Below are 20174 nucleotides of genomic sequence, written 5' to 3' on the forward strand. Positions count from 1 at the left end.
CCGACATCCGCGCGTGAGGATCTTGACTGCGATTTTACAGCTGCCAGTGGGACTAGCGCATGTGTGTACACCGTGTTTATCCCATCTGCAGTATTTCGGTGGTATGCCTTCCGTTGTGTTACGGGTTTGGGAAGGAACGAAGGTTTGGGTTTGTGCAAGCTGCGCGCTTATACTCGATACATCCGGGTTCGGTGATAGGCATTTCGTTGACAGTGGGAGGCTTGGGCGCTGCTGTGCAAGAACGGATCGTTCGACGAAGTCTTCTGAAAGCCGTCGTCGGAGATATGGCTGCGGTGTCAACGTTGCCAGTTCTTCTTTCGCCGCTTCTTTCGTGAGCCACCTCACTCTGTGGTCGCATGCTTCGGTCCAGAAGTTGCACACGAACTGCTCGCAGACTATGCAGCGTTTGTCGAATCCCGCTAAACCGATTTTGCTGACGTTCTTGGCACGTAGCATGAGCCATACAGCGAGCGAGGGAGGTAGATCTGGTATGTATTCGGTCGCATCATGTCGTACACTGATTATCGGCGGGAATGAGTGGTTTCTGGAGAGGGACATGATCGGCCTTTACAGGTAAATGACGGATGTAATGATAGCGATGGCTGTTCGTGGTAAGGATCGGGGGCGTCTTTTGATAGTGTCAAGAGAGCTATACGTGGAGCGAAGGTAAGTACCAGCACAAGACAGACAGCGACCGCTTAGACACCTTTGAGGCAACGAGTACTGTGCTGCGGTCGTAGTTGACTCCATTCGTGAATCAGGCAAGACCGACATACACCAAGCCAGGAAGCGTGTCAAAGGCCTCCCATGAGCCACATCGTTCCTACCTTGAAATTCATTCTCCATGAAATTCCGTTGTTCACATTGCCCTTGTCTCATATGCCTATCTGGAATTCATAGCTCGAAGGTCCTATTGTAGGATTTAAAGGCAGCGGTTGCATGGCGTGTGGGAGTATCGGCAGCTTGTTTTCAGGCTCAGCATTACTCACACAGTAAAGCATGCAGCGATCGATGGCAACGCGGCGGTGAGTGTAGAATTGTGTGTGTGTGGTCGCTTCTCTTGGTGTTGAGGAAGACAGTGACGGATGGCCTCGCAGATGCCGAGGTGGCTTCGCGTCGGCTTGCCCTTGGTCTCGCCAAGAGCTGCCGTATCGATATCGACCCACCAGAGCGTCACGAACATCCACACGATCAAAGGGCTGTAACTTCATCGCTCTTACACAGTTGACATTGCTATCAACATTGCACGCAGTCCCCTCCACCAGCCATCATGTGCCTCTCCGTCAAATCCTCCGACTCGCTACCTACCAGTACTCTCCGCCTCCCCGCGCGTCGCCAACCGCGTCACCCCTCACGCCCCTCTACAACAGAATCGTCCCATTCTCCCCCGTAATAAGCTCAATCTCGCCCGGAATAACCGTCCCATTCTCCACGGCCGCCGCATGACCCCTCGCCACCGCCCCATAAACCGGAAGATACTTGTCCAAGTACGGCAGCAGCTCTTTCGCACCAGGCGTATTGCGCCAATCCCGCATGAGATCGCATACAATGGAGAAGAGAGAAACGAGCTGCACACCCGCGGCCTGCATGCGCGCGTTTGCCGTGTCGCGCACGAGCTGCGTGTAGGTGCCGCTGGCTTCGACGTTGGCGAAGACGGAGTAGCCTTCTGAGCGCAGGGCGAGGGCGAGGAAGGTGGTGCAGACGTCGGTTGTGATGCCGCCGACGATGATCTGCGTGCGGTTTGTGGCGCGGATGGCGGCGCGGAAGGCTTCGTTGTCCCAGGCGCTGGGGATGTGTTAGGAGGGGTGTTTGTTGAGAGGCAGGCATTGTGATGTGTTGACACAAGGTATAGTGATAACGATGAGGAAGACGACTTACCTGACCTCGCCCTGACGTCGGATAAGCGGTGCATCAGGATACATCTCCAGCATCTCCTTCGGCAAAGGCCCATTGGGTCCTTGGTCCGCAGACGTCGACAGGATGACAGGTATGTCGAAAACTTTCCCAAGTTCAGCGTGCGCCAGGATGTTCTGCTTGTAGAGGGTTGGGTCCCAGTCTCTGGCTAGCTGGAAGAGGCCGACTTGTAAGTCGAGAATGAGGAGGAGCTACGTTGGGACGTTAGATAGGGATACGGGGTTGGAAAGTATGAAGAAGACTCACCGCCTTGTCCTTGTCGATGCGCTCCCATGGTACAGCTGAGGCATGTTAGTTGCTGGAAGCCATGTCTTGCGGGACAATCGTACCGTCACCGCGAACGGTGTTGAACAGCGTGAGGGCCGCAAGAGCGATGGCGGAACTGAACTTCATCTTAACGACTGGTGATCCGATTGGTGAGTTAGGCTATGCTCCGAAGTCTGAGAGGTATCCGATATTGTTGCAATGGATGTGTAACTTGAGAGCAGTTGAAAGACCTCTTTATACGTCTACAGAGTCTTCAGCCTCATCCACCTTGACTCCTACTTCCCGCCCAAACCCCGTTCAATCGCATCTACTCCACTGCGCAGATACCTCGCCACGCCACGCCACGCCTTGGCCCGCGAGCCCACCCTCGTACATGATGCTTTAGGTCCATGTTAAGGCGGAGCACGTAACCAAGTCCTGCACTGGTGCAGATTCAGACTACCATCTCGACCCGGAGATTTTGTTGTTTACAATGCTATCAAAGCAATGACAAACACTGTACCCAGATTATTTGCCAGCCTCACGGCTCAGCATTGGCTACCTTCGTGATATAGCCCCGCATCACGGGTCCTAGTCGAGATGTCGTGCATGGGCGAAGCGGGCCGTCGTCGACATCCTTGGTGTTGAGGCGTCGTATACGACGGCGACATTCTGAGTAAGACTTTGATAATCAGTGGTAGTACATGTAGATACGTGTGGTGCGATGCTGTCAATGGTGTTCTGAGCTCTCCCTGTCGTGCACGGAGGTGTGGAGACGCCGAGCGTTTTCTGCATACCTAGCTGTAAAGTCAGCAATGACAAGGCTTATTCATCAGCATTTGGTCACCACGCTTGCGCGGAATTTTCGGGGAAGCGACATCGTGCCTGAGTGTCACTGCTTGCAATAATTTAGTCAAGGCTTAGAAAGTCAACCCAGGTACTTCAGTATCGGTTATGGCTTGCGACAGGCATGTGCATGAGTAAGCCACATCAAATACAACACGCAAAACTTTCAGGTGACGATTTTTGAGCATGATATTACAAAGGTTACGTATTCATTCTCTGACGCTAGTTTAAAATATGCATCAAACTTGCGAAATGCGCATTCAGCGCCCAGCCTCAACGGAAGAATAGACGCGACACACAATACAAAGTACGACGCTTACTGCGCAGCAAGACCGTTGCTAGCCAAGAAGTCCTGCATAACTTGGTAGCCAGCTGTGGCATTGTAGTGAAAGTTCAAACCGTGTCCAGTGTTAGGCTGGATATAGGACTCGAAAGCAGAAGCGTTGGGGTAGGCCATGGCAACGCCCTCGGGGATGTTGGAGGCGTTGGAACCCATGAGTTGACCGTAGCAGTTGCCTCCACAGAAAGGAACGTCTGTCTCGCCAGTGATGACGAGCACGGGGCCAGTGAAGGGAGATGAGCTGGGTGAGCCGCCGATAGTCAAGAGCTCGCCGGTGGTGACGGGCTGCTTGGTCTTCTCAGCTACGAGAGCGAGGCCAACGTCGTAGTTGCCGGGCTGGAGGAAAGCGTACTGTAGGGCGGTGAGGTCGGAGTGCGCCATGTAGCCGGAGGGGTAGTCGTATTGGGTAACGGTCTTGTTGTATCCGTTGATCAAGTCGAGGACCTCGGTGGTCGCGAGCTCGTTCCAGACCTCGTCGGTGGTCAGGTCCACACCAGCGGCCGCAAGGATCTTCTGAAGACTGCCAACGATGTTGTCGCTCAGGTCGTACTGGCTGGCGATGCTCTCAATGACATCGTTGGAAGCGTTTCCGAAGCGGAGGGGCTGGTTGAGACGAGCGCTGTGCAGGTTCCATCCGGCGGTGATGTATGCGAGAAATTGTCCGGCGACGGAGAAGCCGGTGAGGATGACGCCGTCGGTGTTCTCGGGGTAGAGGGCGGAGAGCCAGTAGGACTGGACGCTGCCGAAGGAGTGGCCAACGTGGATGACCTTCTCGTATGCACAGCTGATCTCTGGGATCTTGCCCTCACGCAGCTGTGTAGTGACAGAGTTGAGGGCTTCGACTTCCGCTTGTGCTTGGATCCTGAAGAAAAGACCTGATTAGTATATGGTACACAACGATTGCTATAGAGTTGTCACTTACTCGTTGAAGGGGTCTCCGTGAGACGAGTTACCGATACCGAGACGGTCGATCGCGAGCGTACTGTAACCAGCGGCCAACGCGACGTCGACGTAGCTGTAATTGTAGTTTTCGTACTCCAGATCCCAGTAAGTCTTGTCAAAGCCGATACCGTGGCTCAAGAGCTGAATCGTGTTTCCGCTACCGCTGGCTGGCTTACAGTACTGCGCAGAGATGTTGTAGGTTCCTTGAAGGGTCTGGTAACCCTCAAGAAGCTCCGCGCTGTAGTTCTTGCCGAACTGGTTGAAGCTAGCTACGAATGCGCCGACGTCGAGGTTACCTTCGACTGGTACTTCCTTGAACTGTCCCTGTCGCGAGGTGATAGGGGTCTGTATCATGAAGTTTGCGCATTGTCTGGCGGCAGCGACGCTGGCCAGGGCGAGGGGTAGCAATGCTTTGAGTGGAGCCATTTTGTTGCGGAAGAATGGTGAGTTGAAGTGAGACTTGACCTGAGTACTGGTGGTTCATTCGCGACCGAATGTGGCCGCCACATTATATAGTACCAACAGCACACGACTGGCTCCTGCACCCTTACATTACAACCCTTCCAATACTGGAGCTACCAACAAATCCAAAGCGCGCGAACTCGTCGATCGAACTTTCCATAGCGTTGCCGAACAGTTTATTCATCCGAATTGACGTTGTGCAACCAATAGTTGATTATCGGCCCTCTAGTTAATGTACCGCAGGGAACCATATGCAGGTAAAATCAGCAGCTAACTCAAGTACCGGCAAGGCGACATCCGAAAGAAGGAGATTGTGAGGTGCGAAAGCAAGTAATCCCGCGCCGAGCGCGGTTTTACCCCAGTAGTTAGTGGGACTCCGTGGGGCATCATAGGCTGGATTGGGTAATCGATGAAGTATGGCAGCCGTTAGCTCTTGTATAATGAGACTACTCGCCACCATAGGCGGAAGCTACGGTACGCAGGTACACTGAAATGTGCTCCCCTACGCCTAGAACGCGTCCATAACATACGTATATGGTCAATTAGGCCACGGAGATGTTTCGCAACGAGTCTTCGCGCTGGACGTGAACCGTTCACTTGTGCTTTTGTGCGGTGGGTTGACAGAGACGCAGGGACTCCTTGCAGCCGAAGTTATCGTTGGTTGTATTTGCAATAGCCTCGTGATGTGGTTCGGCAGTACCCAAGTAGCGACGGTACACGACCTGCATGAAGGTGGGTGGTCGGAACCAGACCAATCCTCGGGACCACGCTGCACTGTGACTGGACACAACACGAATGTGTAAGCAACAAGACGTTCGCGTCTTGATACCTGGGCAGCGAGATCCTCGACAATGACGCGATTATAATTGCCTTTGGTTTGTAATTGAGCACGGTCGCAATGTCCGTGGTGTTGATCGTTGACTTGCGCTAAGAATTTGGAATCTTCGGCCTTGATCGCAGAAGGCGCGCCGTGCCCCCTAAACGTCATGGCCCGCTCTGCGACGGCAACGAGGCTTCCGTGACGATCGCGCATCTTCTTCTAGAACAGCTATCTCCGGTAGCAGGAATATCAAATCATGGTTTTCAGCGAGAGGCGGGGCATGAGGTACTGTAGTCGAGAGGTGATAACGTGAGGAGATTTCAGTTCATGTTCCACGAGGATGTCTCCGGCAGCCCGAAGACACCGCTAACCCCTTATGGGCTTTGTACTATTCAAGACTTGCTCAATACCACATGTCTGCACTACACGGCTGATTCTTGACTACTTTGGCTCTAGGAAACCTTTTTCTTCAACATGTAATCTCCACCTTTGACCGCCTTGTAGATGCCATAGAGTCCACTTAAGAAAGCGTTGCTCTTCACAATGCGTTTCAGCATACCTTTCAGGCCCGGACCGAACTCCTCCTTTCTTCCTCGGTCTTTGACTTTGTCCCATATCGTTGGCAGAGAATCTGCATTGTACTTGCTACGTAGCGTATCATACTCGCGCTTATCGTAGACTTGCCACCATTCATCTTCGGCGTAGAAGACTCGGCTGTATAGCCACTTCAGTCCACCCAGCTCGCGCATCTTTGCTTCGATCTCGCGATTTGCGCGAACGTACTCAGTCTCGTTGGAAGAGTACGGGCCCCAGATACCAACGCTGATATATTTGCCGTTATAAACGCCTTTCTCCTTCCCATTGACAAGACCTTCGAACGGCTTGGGATGACCCATCGAACTTCTACCATCCTGCCGCAGCGGACACAACCACAGCGGATATATGTTGAAAGCCTGATCCGAATACTGCAAGAAAGACGCAGTATTGGCGGCTGGAAACGCGATGTCGTGGATTATGAATCGATCCGTGTATCCGGACACGTGTAATGCGTGATACATGATCCTCGTGTGCATGAAGTAGTCCAGCAAGAAGCGTGTGAACCACATGAAAGGGACCATGAACTGCTTGTAAGCATACATTCCCATCCAGAATGCTCCTCGATCATAGCGAAACAGGTAGTCTTCCACAGGGACAAGCTCTTTCGTGATGATGCCTTTTGCCGCAAGCTTCTTTGCGCGTATCCAGAACCACTCGTCCCATGGTCTAGAGAATCTCTGAATCGGCAAGTCGGGCGTACGGTCTTTGTCAACGAGGCGCCCTGTTACTACCACTCCGGCACCTTTGGAGAACAGAACTCCGTCAACGTAATCGTTCCTTTCGTCGGTGGTATGGTACTGAATCTTATCTGTCGCGTTCTCGAAGGAGAAGGTTGGATGGTAGGTTACTTCAACCAGCTTCTTGAGAGGAACAAGCTGCATCTCCACCAGCGTGAGCACACCGAATGTTCCAAAGCTACCTCTTAAACCCTCAAACAGCTCTTGATTCTCGTTCTGGGATGCCGTGACAAGCGTGCCATCTGCCAGAACCACTTCTGCGCTCAATACTGTACGGTCGAAAAATCCGTACTTGAAGCTGCTACTTTCTCCTGCTGTGCCTACGAAGCCTCCTCCTACGGTGATGCCTGGGAACTCCATAACCACAGGAGGCAACAGGCCCGCCTTCATGGTTTCCTTGACCAAGGCATCCATAGGGACATTTGGTTCGACAAGCGCCGTTCTTTTGTCCCTGTCGATAGATAGGACGTGGTTGAGGGAGCTCACGTCCACGATAGCATCTCGGTCGAAATGAGCATGACGGGTGCTGTTCGTGCTACCATGATAAACACGAAATGCGGTCTTGTTGTGGTAAAAATGCTGAATGCGAGAACGTACTGTCTCTACGGTAGCCCGGTGACTGTCCATCTGGAAGATGGTGTGGAGCCGACTGCAGCGATGCGATTGGTGTTGCTTTCCTGCGTGATGTGTGGCTGCGAAATGAGGCTGAAGAGGCTGCGCTAGTAGCGGTCGTACCTGCCCGCGAATCCACGAGATCGAACCACCAATCTTTCTTTCCTACTATCGTAGTCGCGACAACAGTATGCTGAAAGCTGCCAGCTACTGCCTGAGCCGTATTTCGTATTCAATGCGCAAGCCAAAACGTTGGGGGTGGAAAAACCTTCCCGAACGCCGTACGTCAGCGTTCTTAGCGAGTGGATCGTCTTCCGCGCTTCCGGTCCCTATGGGGCGCCCGATCTCATCACCCAAGATGCGGAAGGTGACGCCCGCGCATACGATTGCGATTATGGTTTCTCTGGAGCAGCATCAATGACAGCTCGTCGCCTGGATATCTACAATGGCTGAAACCATGAAGAGGAATGCATACGGATCCTTCGCCCCACACCCACACAAGAGCGGCTTTTGGTCCGGGGCGGATAGTCAGATATTGACTTTAGCAGGATCCAACGGGTAGTGGAGAAGGCTCAGCCCTGCAGCTTATGTATACATCAAAAGCAACGCCACACCATGTTCCTTTCATCCTCGGACCGCCCGACAACATCGTTACATCTCATTGCATCATTACACGCACACTATGGATACTCATAACTCTACAGTAGCGACTCTGGCATCGCAAGTCGCCCGCTTCAGTGCTTCGAAGACCCCGTTCCGAATTTACCATGGTTCTACACTATCAACACGCAAATCCTCTCGTGATCGGAATCAGATTATCGATGTCAGCTCACTCAACCATGTGCTCCAGTTTGATGAGACTGAAAAGACGGTATTGGTGGAGCCGAACGTGCCCATGGATAAACTTGTGGAAGCTACAATGGCCAAAGGTTTCCTGCCGAAAGTCGTCATGGAACTCCCGAACATTACAGTCGGTGGCGGGTGAGTGATTAACGACAAGACGTAGCCCAGTGGTCACTCGAGCCCTTCATCAAGTTCACAGTGATGAACAGAAAGCCGAAGACGTCTGAGCAAATTACATGGCATGGAAAACTGCTAACTAAGACTGACAGATTCGCTGGCACCAGCGGCGAGAGCAGTTCCTATAAGTACGGGTTGTTCGATCGCACCATCTCCGGCATTGAGCTTATCCTAGGAAACGGCGAGGTAGTATGGGCGTCGGCAGAAGAAAACCGCGATCTGTTCTTCACAGCAGCAGGAAGTTGCGGAAGTCTAGGTGTCATTACCCTACTCAAAATGGAGCTCATTGACGCACGTCGATACGTTGAGTTGGAGTACATTCCAGTTCGCTCAACAAATGAGGCCGTCGAGCAATTTCGACGATACCAAGATGATCTCGAGGTCGAATACATGGACGGCATCATGTATTCGATGACGAGTGGCGTGGTTATGATCGGTCGCCTGACAGATGGTCATGATGCTCCAATGAATAGAAGGATTCAGAGTTTCGACAAAGCGACAGACCCCTGGCTATACATGCATGCAGAGGACATTCTGAAGCGGGCCCAGGACGAGAAAACAACATACAAGGAGCTTGTGCCTGTTCAGTCCTATCTGTTCCGCTACGACAGAGGCGTCTTCTGGTCAGGGCTGCGCGCGTTCAAATACTTCGTCACGCCCTTCAATCGTCTCACGCGCTTTCTACTAGATCCTTTCATGTACTCCCGGACCATGGTACACGCTCTGCATCGCTCAGGTCTCGCATCCCGAACTATCATCCAAGATTACGGTGTACCATACGACGCGGCGGAAGAATTCGTTCGATGGACTGATGAAAGGACGGACATCTGGCCGCTCTGGCTGTGTCCAGTGAAGTCGGCGCCTCGTGGGGAGCGAAGCTTCTCCCAAGGTAACAATATGAAAGACGACATTCTCCTCGACGTGGGAATCTGGGACATGGGACCAAGCGACGCCCACGAATTCATCAAGCTGAACAGAGACTTTGAAGCCAAAGTCACGGAGCTAGGGGGTATGAAGTGTTTGTACGCGCATGCATATTATACGGAGCAAGAGTTCTGGGATATCTACGACGAGAAGAAGTACATGGACCTGCGGAGGAAGTACCACGCCGAAAGCTTGCCAAGTGTCTTTGACAAAGTGAAGGTCGATCTGCAAGGCGTTGCTGGGGGGAAAAGCGTGATGAAGACGGAGTCGTGGAACGAATGGGCATACCGCCAGTTTTGGGATACATGGCCGCTTGGTGGGTTGTACGGGGTTGCGAGCGCAACGAAGGGGTTGTTTTTCCAAAGCGACTTCTTATTGAAGAAGTGACAGCGCATCGTACCCAAGATGGCTGGATATCGGGGAATGCGTGGGGAGATCCATTGCATAGGCATGCGCCTCAAAAGCATCGTGATGCACGCCAGGGCCGTGTTGCCCTGACAGCTGGCTGCAGGTCTAGAAGAATGATGATCTGCGGGCTAGAGCCTCAAACGCGTCTTGTACTACGTGAATGGCTTACGGTGACGTTGTGCGCATGGCATAATGAGTGGACAGTGGCTGATGGGGGTGGTAGTTCACACGTAACAAACCTGTTCACAGCCTGTTTCAGTTCAGACGGGAGATGGCCGTGGGTGAAAACGCGTAGAGGGCGCCGGTAGTCGCGTGTACGTCAGGGCTGGGTTAGCGTGAAAGCTCGACCACTCGCGGCTCGACTCACCGCAAGCTCGCATTGACGTAGCAAAGGTGCTAGCCTCCACCCAACCACCCCATTTCGCCCACCACAACAGGCGCCCGTCAACCATTTTTTGAATATAGACAAACTTGGCCCTGTCTCTCCCCGTACCCCACCACACCCGCGCCCTCCGCCCCTTCCGCTTGTACCAACTGCAACAGTCGCTGTTGCCAGCCACGGGCCGATTGACGATCTTGCTCTGTTGACGAAATTTTGGCCAGGTACGCAGCTCCAGCACCACGTGTCGCGACCATTCACTGCCGCCGCCCGGAAGCTCCCGTTGTCTAATACCGTATCCAGAAGGTACTCGCAGCCAGAACACTGCCCAATCGCTCGACCATGGCGCGCCTCAGTGGCCTACCATCTGAGCACCACCACGAGGGTCCCGGTGACGCTCCTCGACGCAAGCGCGGCCGCCCGTCTAAGAACCAGACACCCACCGACGATATGACGTCTGCCGTAAAGCGAACCGCGTCGCCCTCGGCGGAGCTCTCGCAAACGAAGCGCAGCAAGCGCGTCCAGGCCGACGACGACGAGGACCAGATCGCCGAAGAGATCCAGCAGTCCTTCTCGCGGTCGCAGCAGGGAGACAACATCAATGTCGAGCAGAGCAGCACCACCACGCGCCGCTACAACCGCCGACACTCGGAGCCTCCTGTCGCCGTCGACGAGGACGAGGACGAGCTCATGTTCAACCGCCCTGCCTCTACACAACCCCTCCCTGGCCTGACTCCCCATCTCGACCGTGTCGGTGCCTCCCGCAGCCGCTTCACCAACACCCGCCGCTCCCGCATGTCTATGCCAGCTCAGCTTCACATCGAACGCGTCGACGAGGTCGACGAGACCAACAGCAACCGCGTCCAGTTCGCACCCCTCACACAAGTTCTTGACGGCCGCGCCCGTCGCCGCCTCCGCCGAAGCCATTTGAGCCAAGAAGTAAATGACTTCGAGGACCACCAGAAGAAGGACAAGAAGATGTTCTTGGAGCTTCGTCGCCAGCTGAAGGCCCAGGACGACAAGATCAAGGATCTGGAGTACCGTTTGGAGGCCCGCCGACTTGGCGAGATCGACCTCGAAGACGCAGACGCCAACGATCTGCAAGTGGAGCTAGACGAGGCCCGCCAACAGATCGACGAACTCCGCGCGTCTTCGTTATACAACGGCGACGACAACGAGCCAGTTGAGCTGTCCGATGACGAGGATGGTCTGGTCATGGTCAACCCCGAGGAGCTGAACATGTCGCAAGATCTCGACATGGTGACAACCCCCTCCGGCGAGTACTCCTCTCGCGCGCTGGAGATCTCTAGCCAGATGACACTCGAGTCTCTGCCGACCGTATCACAGCTCAACCGCGACAGCCTGACTGAAGGCGAGGAGATCATCCTGGACAAGATTGAAGACGAAGCTATCGAGCGCTACGAGCGGGAGCTGAAGCAGATGAGCAAGGCCCTGGGCGAATCTCAAGGTGCGCTGCGCCTAATTACCATCGAGCTGCAGAACCTCCGCTTCATCGAGGCTGGTGCTTCCTCTCGCGAAATCCTCACCGAATTGCGCCATGGATTCGAGGACCTTCGCGCCGAAATCGAGAAGTTCTTCCCCGGTACCACTGTCGGCCTTACCAACCAACAGCTTCTTCAGAAGGTCCCAGAGCTCTTCAGTGGCATCTTCTACGAGCTCAAGCAGAAGCTCACTCTTATCAACAGCTCCCAGAAGACCGAAGTGCTTCTCCGACGACAGTACGAGGGTGTTCTGGACTTGCTTGGCGACTCAGAGGAGCGCGTGAAGCAGCTTGAATCCGAAGTATTCACTCTCGACAAGGCGAACGAAGACAAGGCGCGCGTCATCCTTGATCTCGAGGAGCGCAACGCTGCCTTGACCACACTGTCGGCCGAACAAGAGCGCCAGCTTGCCGAGCAAGATGGTCACATCGCTGGCCTGCAAGACGAGAACGAAGAGAAGGACAACTCCTTGGCACAACTACGTGAAGATCTCGAGAAGTACCGCGTCGACCTTGACACCGTTACCGTCACCGCAGCGGAGTTCGAGACGACCCACCACGAGACGATCGCTCGCATGGAACAGGAATACACCGAGCGCATCCAAGCTCTGGAGGCTGATCTCGGCATCGAGCAGGAGGGCCGCGATGTCGCAGAGGCTGACGTCGCACAAAAGAATACCTACATCGAGGAGTTGGAGGATAGCATCACACGCATGGAGACCGATGTTGATAACATCACCACCGACATGGCTACACTGAGGGAGCGTCTAGCTGCCCAGACTGCCGCCCGCGAGTCTGCCGAAGGCGAGCGTGATGAGCAGATCGAGCAGGTGTACCAGCACGCCAACACCATCGAGAACCTCAACGAGACCATAACTGAACTCAAGGAGCAGCTTGCCGATACCCGCGAGAACCTGGCTTCCGAGCGGGCTCAGCGCGAAAAGACTGAAGCTGATCTCGACGAGGCGAATGACAAGATCGAAGATCTCAACACTCGTCTTCACGATACTGGTCTCCAGGCTAATGAGCTGCGACTCAAGCTGTTCCAACTCCAGCAGGAGAAGGAGAACGCCATTGCTGACCTTTCAGAAGAGGCCGATGAGCGCGAGCAGGATCTCAACGAGCAGCTTGCTGCTGAGTCCCAGCTCCGTCAGACGAAGGAGAAGACCATCACCCAACTGGAACAGCAGATCATTGGTCTCGAGAGCGATCTTGCGACACTGGAGAACAACCTGGCCGACATGACAGACGCCCGCGACCAGCTTGAGCAAGATCGTGACGTTCAAGTTGCCGACCTTGCTACTCAGCTCAATGACCTGAAGAACAAGTACGTCGCGCTGGAAAATTCTACCAACTCCACCATCACGTCGCTCCAGGCCAACATCACGGACCTCAACAACCAGATCCAGCGACAGCAAGCCGAGATCAACGATCTCTTCGACCAGGTCACTGAGAAGGAGCGCATCTACCTGGAGGACACAACCGCTCTCAAGGGCAAGATCGACAGCCTTGAGGATGAGCTTGCTCTCCAGAAGGGCGAGAACGAGGGCTACCGCAAGGAGAACCTTTCCCTTTCAAGACGTGTTGAGGCCGAGGCTAATGAGTTGCTGAACATTGTCGGCGCTCACGCCACTGAAGTCGACTCCCTCAACACTGTCATCAAGACACAAGAAGCCACCATTAGGAGCCTCCAAGACGCGTCTGCGAAGCGCAGCACAGAGTACGAAGAGATGATTGAGGAGCGCACAACCGAGATCACAGAGATGCGTCTTCTTGGTGATGCTCGTCTCGAGACCATCGTACTCCTTGAGGCTCAGATCGAAGAGATGAAGGAGCGCTTCCGCCTCGCCGAGGAGGACACACGTGCCACCATCGACGCCCTTACAATCTCGCAACGTCAACTACAGGAGCAAAACGAGCGTCTTGCTGACGACTTGAAGCGCCGCAACCAGGACGCTCTCCAGGCCATCCAGGAGATGAAGCTCAAGCGCATTGAAGTCAAGACTCAGGGCGTTGATCTTCACCGTGTCGCCACTGGCAAGGTGTCTAAGGTCAGCGAAAAGGTCAAGATCGGAAAGAAGGGCAAGAAGAAGACGACCAAGCGCCAGTGGGATTCCGGCTTCGGCGTTGATGAGAACGTTGAGGATGACGAGCTCAACGGAGAGGAGCCGCTTGCTGCATAGATTGCTGCGACTTGCCATCTGGATTCGCATGACGACGTTTGAAGATTTGGGGGTTATCTTGTTGCTGTCACTGCAGGACGGTATTTCTTTCTTGTCTTATTCTCCTTCACACCTTTTTTGGACACATCACTTTGGGCAACAGATTGTTTCATTTGTCATGAAAGTACCCGGCACTGGCATTGCTACCTCACGACTCGACGGCTTGGCTTCATCGCTTTGTTTGTTAGGACAGAACGGCGGTAACGATATCGCGGTTGTATTGCATAGCGCACGGTGTCACTGTTACGGTAATGGGAAAAGAAGTAGTGTAATGACCTCTTTGTATCTAGTACCAGATTTCTCTATTTGTTCATCAATACCATCATTCTCCAAAACCCTCCCTTGCTTCGCATCCTTGCTTCCGTAGGTTGTTCTAGACCTTGGCGTGGACCCGAGTGAACGCGAACTGTCAGCATGGATCTTCCCGATCTGTCCTCGTATCCATGAAACAGATCTGCAACAGAGTTACGTTGCCCTCAAATCGGTCCGCGCCCAACCCCATAATCGGTGCTTGCTAAAGTCCCGAGCCAGGCACCTCATTTAATCAATTGGTTCTCCTTGGCTACCTCTTTCCTTCTTGCATCATCATCATCGTCATTGTCATCATCGTCATTGTCATCATCCGACGGCATCGTACGGCAAGCAAACCTACAATCCAGCGAACATGGGTAGCAAGAGCTTCGCTCCTTCCGGTCCTCCTCCTCGAGACGACGAAACCGTCCTTTTCCTCTTCATCGCATTCGCCATTCTCATCGTCCTTTTACTCGTGCTGGTGTTGATATCGTGTCAGACGTGGATGTTGTGGAAGATGGCGAAAGCGGTTGTCGAGCAGGATACTCAGATCGCGCGGCGAGGTGGGGGACATGCTGCGTCTGCGTATGGAAGCAGCGGGGGAAAGAGAAATAGTGTTAGGGGCAGTGTGAGAAGTATTTACGCGGAAGACGAGGAGAGGAAGTTGATGAGTGGGGGTAGTGGTCAAGGTGGGGCGGAGGGGAAGAGAAGGACGGGCGTTTGGGGGCAGGGGGGATGGATTTAAGGTATTAGGTTCAAGAATGACTTGAGGACTGGTTGTGTTATTCGCTACGCTACGAGGATGCGATAAAAGAAAGGGCAAGGACATGAGGACACAGGAGAAGGAAACGCCGTACAACAACACTCGCACACCTCACACCTTCGGCTTCAGCAACACACCCTTGAGAACGCGATACTCCTCCCTCAACGCCGCTACTTCCTGTCTCAGCGTCCTTTGGTCTTCAGCCAAGAACGTCATTTCCTCCGCTACCGTCCTCGCTTTGGCAGCCACAACACCTGACACGACATTTTTCGCCTTCTCTGCAGGCGGCCCATCAACAGCATGTGAGCGGTCGAGAAACATACGAGGTGTAGGCCGCGAGTACAGACTAGTCGGCGAGCTGGTAGACATCGGCGTACCCAGCGCGTGAATACTGAGTTGATGTTGCGGTGTCATGGGCGCATTTGACGATGCTGACTGATCGGTGTCTTCAATGACAGCATGACCCTGGGTTCCTTCTTTGGTCATGCCGGAAACGGAGCGAGAGTACACACTGCTTGGAGAGTCCGCTCGCGTGTCGAGCGAACTTGGCGTGAGCTGTCGGTTTGTTGCGGTCGCTGGATTGCGGGGGCTGTGGTTTTGCACAAAGGTTATCTCGGGCTTTGGTTGGGGCGGGAGAGAGTACAGGATGTCGAGCGAAGACGAAGAGGAGCATGCTACGATGGAGGCGACTACGCGGCTCGGTGGAGTATGCGGCGTTGTTTTCAAATCGATCGAGCCTGCTATGTCGGTGAACCTTTGATTGGAGGAGGCTGTGGTTATGATTCTACTCGGCGTTGAAGTTGAAGATGAGCAAACGCTGCTGGATATTCCTGGATCTGGATCGACATTTATGGCAGCAGGCTTCAAGATTGAAGTCTTAGGTCCTGCTGGGAGAGCAGGTCGCTGGTCAGTACTATGCTCTTTTGCCTTTCCTACTGGGAGTCTCTCGAACATATGCGCGGTGGCACGCGAGTACAGACTGCTCGGGCTATCAAAAGGCGACGACAATTCTGGATCAAGGATGGTAACATGACGTCCAGCGGCCTTTGGTACGATCACCGGGCATTTCGATCCCTCTACCATTGCTTCTTGGTGTTGACCAGAGCTTTCTTTCAAAATCCGGGAGATCGGACGAGAGTCATTCCTATCAGGCGTATCGAAAGCAGTAGGTGAGATTTTTGTAAAGGGCATCGGGCGTATGGACGCGAGTGTTGGCGCGGTCGGAGATGAGTCTGGACTCAGATCACGTCGTGGAGCTTTGCCTTTGCATCTTCGCGTAGAGGGAGGTGTGAACCACTCCTGGTCTTCATCTGAAATCTTGGACTCCTGAGACGAGCTGGCGGATCTTTGAGAGGCGGAGCAGGCTTGTGCTCGCAAGGGCGCTGGCACATTTGGCGCCGGATGTACCTGTTGCCATCGTCGGCTTTCTTGAATCGGAGGATCGGCTCTGATAAAGGAATGTGCGACTTTGGTATCAGGGACGCCACTCGAAGAAGGATCGGGAGGCGAATCAAAGGTCTCAGTGGAGATCCGCGGTCGCACCAAAGCCTTCTTTACGGGTCTCTCCCGCGCTCGTTCGACGCGTAGGGGTGAGCCTCGCAACACATCTGAAGTTCTCCGACTAGGAACTCTGGATTTTGGCTCTCTTGGTTCATCCGAGAACAGATCTGGTGGAGGTCGTATGGGGATTGGCCTGCTTGTCACAGCTTGCTTGTGAGACGATGCGACCTTCTTGACAGTACCCGTTCCCTCATCAGAGGATGTTGGTTGCTCTGCTCCGACGATATCGACAACCGGACGAGGCTCGGGGGACAGTGACGATCCGCGAATCGGGAGGAGCGAAGGTGCCGTCATATCGCCGACCCATTCGACGGCTGTAACAGAAACTCCCAGTGCGATTTCATGTATCAGCAGTCCCAGGATGTTGAAAATGAGAACTTTCCCCGCCTGTGTACCGATTGCGATCAGAGTCTCAACGCCCTCATATACCTCTCCAACATCTTCTGTCGCATCACCACTCAACAACACCGCTCCATCTGCCCGACCTTTCGAGCGTACTGGGCCTTGCGCTGAAACAGACAAACAAGTAGCCGGGCCCGAGACATGCTATGTCCGCAGTATCTTCCCACCTCCTTCAAAGTCGACAAGTCGACATTTGCCATCATGCCTAATGCTAACAACTCGCGACTTGTAACCTGGTAGAAACTCTGCTGCCAGCATACCGCCCATGGCCGGCTTATGAAGCTTTTTGATGACACCGACTCGAACGGGCTGTAACTGGAAGAATTGCGGTTGATGTACACGCGAGTCTTCGGAACGTTTTCGCAATGAAGGTAGAAACAGGCGGTACATTGCTAGTAGCCCGTCTTGGAATCCAATAACGAAGTTGGTATACGAAAGCTGTGCAGGACCGTCTGGCTGTTGGAACGCAGCACACGTAGCAGCCGAACGAGCGTCTGTCGGGCGAAAGTTCACCGCTGCGCTGCGTCCCCATCGTTGGTCTTGGAGGTAAATTGTTGGTGGGTTCGCAGAGGCTGAAAGGAGGACGGTGCCGTTACTGGATATCGCGATTGCATTTGGTGGCGACGGATGTGACGGCAAAGAAGGCAGAAGCTCGTCATTTGGTATGGAGTATGCTTGAACCGAGTTGCTCAGTGTTGTGGTGAAGTAGAGGATGCGCGAGTCGGGTGAAAACAGAAGAAGACGTGGCTCGCCCTATGCTAGTGTCAGTTCATGAACCTGTTCTTATCCGTGAGCATGCCATACATCGCCGTTCTTCAGTTTGTATTTCCTGTCTCGGCTTCGAGTGGCGTCATGTAGTATCACGACCTGGCTGTCTGCTACAGCAAAGAGGCTACTGTTGTCTTTTGGGGCACGAGCGTTGACTATGCCGTTAGCGGTTTCGCACTCGAACAGCTTCTTCCGGGCGAGCTGCGATCTCAAATAAATCGCGTTACGTGTCGCGACGAACAAGCTCTGATCGAAAGGTAGTCTCCCGGAATTCGCCATTGCTGGAAGTGGAGTAGTGATGGGTGTAGGGTGTTGTTGCGACGATGGATAGTGATCGGCACCAACATCGAATGATATGGTGAGCGAACATGCCGGGGCAGGTGCTGCACGCTAGCACGTGGGTTCATAGAGCAAGAGCGACGGAATGTCGTGATGCCTTCACATCTGTCGTGTCATCGACACCGAGCGGTGATGATGGTTCCTGAACGCGTAAAAGAAGTATATACGTCTACCAACCATTGTAATCTACCCCTACTTCAACTTGGCATACTGCTTGCCCCATTTCTCTGCGATCTCCTCTTCGGTAAACTTCCGTGTCTTGCGCTTCAACATCTCAACCTTCTCATCAAGCGTAAGCTTCATCTGATCGCCCATGGGTACAAGACATTTGGCGATATGCTCGTAGTTCTTTCTCAACAGATTGACCGTCAGGAAGAAGTAGTCGATGTTGTAAAAGACGATTGCTTGTTCATCGGAGTACTGCTTCTTTTGCGAAAGGAAGGCAACCGGGTGCTCGCGCCAATGGCGGAGCGGGTTAAGGTGATGAGAGGTGTGGTAGCCATCGTTGTAACAGTATCGGTTGCTCTATCATAACGTAAGCGGAATATTCGAAAGTGGCCAAATCGGATGAATGTCAACTTACAGGTACATCGATGAGGGTGATGCTCGACCTGAAGTCGGAGTCCGGCTCGACCTCGTCAACGAAAGCATGCTGTCCCCAGTTGCCAGTCATCAAAGCCAAGCGCATGAAAGCGAGAGGGATCAAGAACACGAACGTCGTCGCACGGGCATTGACAAAGCTGTACATCAAGTACAGGAAGACATAGTTACCGATCTCGCATCCCGCAGCTTGAAGCGCGAGATTAGGCTTGCGTGTACGCAGGAAGTACATCGGCAGATCGAGCCAAATCAGAAAGTAGAACCGACCGACGTATTGCGCAAAGTCCCAAACGCTGTCCCTCTGGTAGCGAATTGTAGAAGAAAGGTCGTTGGGTCCGTTGCCTTCAACGTGGTGATGTTTGACGTGGTGGTAGTAGTACGAGTTCCATGTGTGACCCATCATTGGGTCGAGAATGTATGGGAACAGCCGATCGACAAAGTCATACTTCTTGCTGAGAACACCACGCATATGTATATGCTGGTGTTTTAGCAGAGTGTATGCTCCCATGTAGTAGCCCTGCATGACGCAATGGAGGACAGCGTGCCACCAATGGAAATTGATGTACAAGTATGCGGCTGACGGAATGCTGGTGCAGAAGTAGAGCAGCAGATGCGTGACCATGATAACGTCGGTCTCGACTCGGACAACCTTCTTCGCCCATTGGATGTAGGGGTCAATGATCCATTGGCGGAGAAGAGGGTTCTTGATGTCGGGTTCATCCACAGAGCTGAAAACACTGGTCTCGAAGCTGTCGGATTTGGGGTCATTAAGCTTCTTGAGGTAAGCAATCGCCTGTTGCTCCTGGTCTTGTAGATCTAAACAAAGTTAGTCATTGGTTGCATCAGAAGCGCATATCGATATTGCATGCTTCCGAGGCATCTATCATCGACTGAAATGAGTACTGACCCTCTGGTGACGGCGTCACAATCTCAGAATGCTTGACACCCGAGTCATCAGAGTCTTCCGCTGCGTCTGTCGATGATTCTGCAGGCTTGGGCTCATGCAGCTCGTACTCCTTCTGTAGTATATTCAGAACAACCCTATCCGGCCCCGTGAGCTCTTTATCGAGCGGAAAAGCCAGTTTGCCCATTTCGTTGATGATTTGACACGCTCGGTGCTGGTTTTGTCGCGATGTGTCGATAACGATAGCAACAGCTAGCGCCCGCTAGAACGAACAAGAAACAAGCACTGTGCAGTGCTGAAAAGGAAAGACCGAATCGACAAATTCAAAGACTGTGGTAAACGTCAATGGCACAAACGCATGTCGGAGTAGCAGTGAGCTATGAGGCTGCTATTTGATGAAGCCAAGCGGCTGGAAGCGGTGACCGACAAAACCACTTAGCGCGCCCCTGGCGACCCACAGTGGCAAACACCAACTTCGAAACGCGCACGCATCATTTCACATCGCGAACAGGCTGGAATGACGAGCATCAATGACTGTTGTTGTGTTGAAATCTGGAAGATGACTTAAGCAGCATAA

The 20174-nt window shown here is 53.4% G+C and overlaps 6 protein-coding genes across 6 annotated transcripts; 2 read left to right on the forward strand and 4 right to left on the reverse strand.

The window, feature by feature from the left end:
- Window positions 1-1361: 1361 nt before the first annotated feature.
- Window positions 1362-2307, reverse strand: J4E92_005195 (uncharacterized protein; the record flags this gene model as incomplete). The annotated part of the gene is made up of 4 exons (XM_051496578.1): window positions 1362-1785; window positions 1879-2105; window positions 2161-2195; window positions 2244-2307. The coding sequence occupies 4 exons, from the start codon at window positions 2305-2307 to the stop codon at window positions 1362-1364; spliced, it is 750 nt and encodes a 249-aa protein (XP_051353298.1).
- Window positions 2308-3322: 1015 nt separating this feature from the next.
- J4E92_005196 (uncharacterized protein) lies at window positions 3323-4714 on the reverse strand (the record flags this gene model as incomplete). Its single annotated transcript, XM_051496579.1, has 2 exons — window positions 3323-4208; window positions 4269-4714. 2 exons carry the CDS (start codon window positions 4712-4714, stop codon window positions 3323-3325), a joined length of 1332 nt encoding a protein of 443 aa, XP_051353299.1.
- Window positions 4715-6022: 1308 nt separating this feature from the next.
- On the reverse strand, window positions 6023-7531 carry J4E92_005197 (uncharacterized protein; the record flags this gene model as incomplete). Its single annotated transcript, XM_051496580.1, has 1 exon — window positions 6023-7531. The coding sequence occupies one exon, from the start codon at window positions 7529-7531 to the stop codon at window positions 6023-6025; it is 1509 nt and encodes a 502-aa protein (XP_051353300.1).
- Window positions 7532-8198: 667 nt separating this feature from the next.
- Window positions 8199-9847, forward strand: J4E92_005198 (uncharacterized protein; the record flags this gene model as incomplete). Its single annotated transcript, XM_051496581.1, has 2 exons — window positions 8199-8497; window positions 8629-9847. 2 exons carry the CDS (start codon window positions 8199-8201, stop codon window positions 9845-9847), a joined length of 1518 nt encoding a protein of 505 aa, XP_051353301.1.
- A 742-nt stretch (window positions 9848-10589) lies between these two features.
- Window positions 10590-13931, forward strand: J4E92_005199 (uncharacterized protein; the record flags this gene model as incomplete). Its single annotated transcript, XM_051496582.1, has 1 exon — window positions 10590-13931. One exon carries the CDS (start codon window positions 10590-10592, stop codon window positions 13929-13931), a length of 3342 nt encoding a protein of 1113 aa, XP_051353302.1.
- A 4354-nt stretch (window positions 13932-18285) lies between these two features.
- On the reverse strand, window positions 18286-19784 carry J4E92_005200 (uncharacterized protein; the record flags this gene model as incomplete). Its single annotated transcript, XM_051496583.1, has 3 exons — window positions 18286-18618; window positions 18677-19509; window positions 19601-19784. 3 exons carry the CDS (start codon window positions 19782-19784, stop codon window positions 18286-18288), a joined length of 1350 nt encoding a protein of 449 aa, XP_051353303.1.
- Window positions 19785-20174: the final 390 nt, after the last annotated feature.

Source organism: Alternaria infectoria, assembly GCF_024043175.1.
Source record: "Alternaria infectoria strain BMP 0036 chromosome Unknown scaffold_7, whole genome shotgun sequence".
Lineage (NCBI taxonomy): Eukaryota > Fungi > Ascomycota > Dothideomycetes > Pleosporales > Pleosporaceae > Alternaria > Alternaria infectoria.